The following is a 5,000-nucleotide window of genomic DNA, read 5'->3' on the forward strand; positions in this document are numbered from 1 at the left end:
TAAATGACCGATTTCTCCACACTGGTCACATTTACGACCCCTTGCAGGACATCTTCTTCTCTTAACTGGGGCATATTGGCCCGAGGTTGTGGCTGTACGGACCCAGCGCAGCGATGTCGGTACAAAAACGACCGAGGGTCAATATTCCCCAGTATATTCTTCTTCCATCAGCGAACTTTTAATGGTAACCTTTCACATGTAAAACTAAATTCCGTTTGCCATACTTTTACTGTTGTGACGAAGCGCTTCCAAGGTAATGATCTGTACAGTAACATCCCGACCAAAAACCATTTAGCCTGAGAATTGCTTGCCATATAATAAAACATTTTTTTGGGAAACAAAAGACGTACATTTTAGGCGGAGAAATTACTGCCAGTTAGATTCCTGTTTTGACATCGACGAGGCATTTAAAATTGGCTGTATAATATTTGGGAGAAAAGCTTTGTACCCTTTTCCGGTCTTTTCTAGTATATGTGAAGTTTTTCGATGGTTATCTTGATGCAAATAATATATTAAAAACAACTATGGAAACGAAAAGGAAAGGAAAGGAACTTTATTTAAGTGACTAGTCGTTCTAGCCTGGGGCACTAATTGGAGACACTTTAACAAATAACGCAAATCAAGTCAAATGTTGGTTTTTGAGGAAAGGGGAAACCGGAGTGCCCGGAGAAAACCCCTCGGTGCAGAGTTGAGAACCAATAAACTCAACCCGTATACGACGCCGAGTCTGGGAATAGAACTCGGGCCACATTGGTGGAAGGCGAGTGCTTTCACCACTGCGCCATCCCTGCAATACATGTTTTATAATGCATTATCAGCTCTTTGGGATATCAGTATGCTTCCTTGCGGGATAGCCAAGCAGCGTGACTCCCGATAGTGTGCAGCCCGGGGTATTACTGGATGGTCACCCATCCAGGTAATATATAGATTTAGCCAAGCCTAAAAGCGGAGCTCCCTGGTTATTTATTCTTACTGCCTGTAGCGTTAGTGAAAATAAAAGGTTTCGAATTGTCTGCGTTTTGATGTTTCCGGTTGCTGCTTTAACAATTAAATCATTTTCTTTTCTTTATTCTAAAAAAAAAATCATTGCCTAAGTAGTGAATTACGGTACATTTTACGCTAAAAACTGATATCGCATGAATCACAAAGCGATGAGTACGATATTGGTTTTTCACTATGGAAACGTTTTTATACGTACTTACGTATGTATGTACGGACGGTCGATGATGACATGGCTATAAAACCAAGAATTCTGGTATCGATGGGTTACCATATTTTCTTAACAATGGTGCTCCGCTCGCGGAGCTCTGCTATTAATCCAATCCAACGGGACTTGACTTCGGTGGAAAAAACAGGGATCAGAGTTCCATATATGGTCACCTGAGGACGCGACAATGTGGCCTTGCCAGACCAAGATGGAGTCTAAAAGCTGTAATTGTATGGCATCACGATCATACCCGAGGGAAATCCCGCGAAACTGACACTATTAGGATGCTTTCAATCTCCTTCGTCGAACGCAATCATTGGATAAAGAAATTGAATCTTTCATATTATAGGCTTTTTCATATTATATGAAGTTGAATCTTTTATATTATAGGCTTATAAAGTCGAATCTTTCATATTGTAGGCTTATAAGATCTGGCTTTCAAAGAATGGCCAGGAGCAGAGACTGCCAGGGATGAATCTTACTAATGAACAAATTTTTTTTATCAGCTTCGCAAGGGTCAGTAAACAGTGTTTATTCTCTATTAGTAGAATTCTACTAGTATACTAATGCAAATGCTGTAATCTGATTGGCTGAGCCATTGAACGTGTGCAGTGGCTGGAGGTCGTCTTGGAAATAACGACGTTTTTTTCGTTTTTCCAAAGTTTTGGAGGAAAAATTGGATGCATATGGTAATTAAATTTCTGAGAAGTCTAAATGAAGGACATTTACGGTTTTTGACTTTCAAAAAAGTGGAAATTGTTGAAAAAGCTGATGCGCTCGCACGCACAACTTAGATTTAAAATGGCAATTCAAATTCAAATTCACCAATTGTACGGTGGCAATTTAAACGTTAATGTTGACGCGAGCAATCGGCGCCGAATATTCAACATGTTGAATAATTTTGGCACGAGTGAACATTTCCTCCTTAGTGTGCGTGCGTGAAAAGCTATCGCCTTACCATCTTACACCAAGACGCAAGCGTAGTATTGGAGATACGACGAATATATACGGCGGCAAGTGGTGATTTGGTTGCTGAAATAATGTTAGAAGACCAAATAAACAAATGCATTTGTCCAAATTTAATGGTTGCAATTTTTGTCATCAGTTCAACTAACTTGTTTTTCAAACTCTCGATGTTTTATTCAGGACACCTTTCGTTGTATAGACAAGGATAAGCTGGCCAAATATCAGTGATTTGGTCTTCCAACATTGCTTCAGCAACCGAACCACCACTTGCCGCCGTATACATTCGTCGTATCTCCAATACGACGTAAGAGAAATTGTCAATCAGGGCTGGCCGCGCCGGCCGTGTCTCCGTCGTTTTTACCTTATCTTTTCTATTTTTCGCTCATTTGGCCGCTTGAACCATGGAACGGTCTGTGTTAACACCTCGGGCACTTCCTGGTGTATTCTGCTTGAGGCAAACGGAGATCTGGCTGCGTTTAAAACGAAAAGAAGTTACGCCATTCATGTTATGAACAAGGCGACGCATAATTATTATAAGCAGTTTATTGAGGAAAATGGTAATGATCGATTTAAGTTATTTAGAGCAAGTAAACGCCTTTTGAATATGCAGCCAGACAAAATTCTCCCATTCTACACAGACGCTCTTACACTTGCAAGGGAGATGGGTGACTTCTTTGTTCATAAGATCATTTCAATTAGATCGGGGCTGACTGCCGGTGCCCAACCTGGTGCGAGTTCAGTGAAACAACTGATGTATGTAATGCTGATATTACATTCTCTATATTCTCGTCGTTGTCTGAGGAGGACGCACGCAAGCTATCCTTGGCTTCAAAACGTCTTGCGCGCTTGACCCAATTCCATCGTCTATTCTGTCATTGTGTCTAGACGAGTTACTCTCAGTGATAACTAAAATAGTCAATATGTCCTCGGAAACGGGATACTTCGCTAATGAGTGGAAGTGTGCCTTAGTACACCCTCTACTCAAGAAAAACGGTCTTCAACTCATCAATAAGACCTTTCGTCCAGTGAGTAACTCAAATCCAAAATCACATGGTACATAATGACTTGTGACATCATTAACAAAGTGCCTACCGACAAAATCATGACCAGGTTGCAACGCGTAATGAACGCTAGTGCTAGGCTCATTTACTGCGCGCGTACCTTTGCCATATCACCCCAATACTTAAGGAGCTGCAAGGGGTTGCCAGTGGGCGTGCGCATAGTCAGTGTGCGTGCACATAGAATTTAAAATTCAACTTATGACTTTTAAATTTATCAAGGGATTAGCCCATAAATACCTTTCAGATTTCCTCGAGGTTTAACCGACGTCGAGGCATGATTTTCGCCGTAATATTATTGGTATTCTCTTAGCTAGAGGTACATTAAGAGCCAAGAAGACAATGGGCGACTGCGCGTTCATGATCTCCGCTCCAATATTATGGAATAGACTCCCTTCATCTGTTAGGCAAGCATCTACCATTAACGCTTTCAAGACATTAGTATTTCAAGACATTTATTCCCTAAGATATATAATTAATTTAGCATCTACTTTTTCTACTACAGTATTTAGCACGTGGTTTTAATGAGTTTAAAAATATCATAGTTGTAGTCAGGCATGATAAAAAATAAGAAATAAATTGTTTTGGACACTAAGGCCCGGTTCAGACGCCGATCTTTTCATTAGCTGAACTCAATTCGAATTTGAACCGACCCAATTAACAAAAGTACACCTGTTGATTCAGGCGCCGTTCTTTTTGGCCGTTCCTAATACAGTCCCAGTAAAAGCAGTGAAACTGGTCAGCAGTTTTCAGGAGTAGTAAATAAACATGGCGGATGCTGCTAACCTACACATCTGTCTCCCAAAATCGATGTTTATTTTACGTGCCATGTAAAAGAAAGCGGTAATAGACCAATTCCGATATATTAAAATTCAGTCCTAAAAAAAGACATCATCTCGAGGCTCTGGGGAATAAATATAAGGATTTGTATGAGTTTATTTCCCAGAGCCTCGAGATGATGCCTTTTGATTAGGACTGAATTTTAATGCATCGAAAGTGGTCTATTCGAAGAGAAAAGATGCAGACCGCATTGCATTGCTTGCTTCATTATCTTCAAACGTTGAGCACTTATTGCAAATTGGTATTTGACATTTAAGGACGTTCGCGCCCATTGCTACTGTGCATTTTTTCACCCACGTCACGCGTACGTCATGCATCGCAGACCACGAAGGTAAACACGATTCTAAAGGTGCAAACATTTTCCACAAGAATGGAACGTGAAAACATGTGGCATTATGGGATAGCTGTGGACCCAGGTCTTCTCGGAAATGTCACGCAATGGAGTGACAGTGCGAAAAACAATCGCTTTGAGAACTTCGCAGCGATTTTACTCTCTTGAATGCTCGGTGACCCCCATTTTTCTTTCCGTACATCACTTCCTTTTCTGATTTGGCTATTTTAACAAAAAACAAAAAAAATCTGTACGTGAGAAGTTACAAATATTTCGCCTTTTATGCTCTCGTGCGACCGAAGTTTTCTTTCTTAGACTAATATGTATCGTTTTTCAAGGTCTATATTACCTCAGAAAAAGATATCAGCTGCAAAAGTTTGTTTAGTTGTATTAGTTATGTTGAATTGAGTACGTTTACCTGATCTAAATTTCACTAATGTAGCTTTTTTATTGCTGACTGTTGTATGCTTAAAATAACGCAAGCTTCTAAAAGTGCACCTCATGTTCTCGAAAACGAGCACGGTGACCCCCCATTTTTTTTTTGCCTTTTTGGCAAAAGTAGATCATTACCTTTCTGCGTGGCAAGTTTTAAAAAAAT

At 40.2% G+C, this 5,000-nt stretch overlaps 2 protein-coding genes across 5 annotated transcripts in view; one reads left to right on the top strand and one right to left on the bottom strand.

Annotated features, from left to right (window-relative positions):
* The window catches only part of LOC138052024 (large ribosomal subunit protein bL20-like), a 596,113-nt gene that overhangs the window by 448,173 nt on the left and 142,940 nt on the right, over positions 1 to 5,000 (bottom strand). The window lies entirely within an intron of this gene.
* The window catches only part of LOC138052013 (endothelin-converting enzyme 1-like), an 87,007-nt gene that overhangs the window by 73,635 nt on the left and 8,372 nt on the right, over positions 1 to 5,000 (top strand). For 3 of the 4 annotated variants that reach the window (XR_011132979.1, XM_068898360.1, XM_068898361.1), the window contains one exon: positions 1,628 to 1,723. The exons of the other annotated variant lie outside the window; for it this stretch is intronic. Coding sequence is in view for 2 of the 3 variants with exons in the window: in XM_068898360.1 (XP_068754461.1) it covers positions 1,628 to 1,723 (96 nt within the window). In the remaining variant the exon portion in view is untranslated. The remainder of the gene's footprint in view (positions 1 to 1,627; positions 1,724 to 5,000) is intronic. 4 annotated transcript variants of the gene reach the window in all.

This window comes from Montipora capricornis, chromosome 6 (assembly GCF_036669925.1).
Source record: "Montipora capricornis isolate CH-2021 chromosome 6, ASM3666992v2, whole genome shotgun sequence".
NCBI classification, from domain to species: Eukaryota; Metazoa; Cnidaria; class Anthozoa; order Scleractinia; family Acroporidae; genus Montipora; species Montipora capricornis.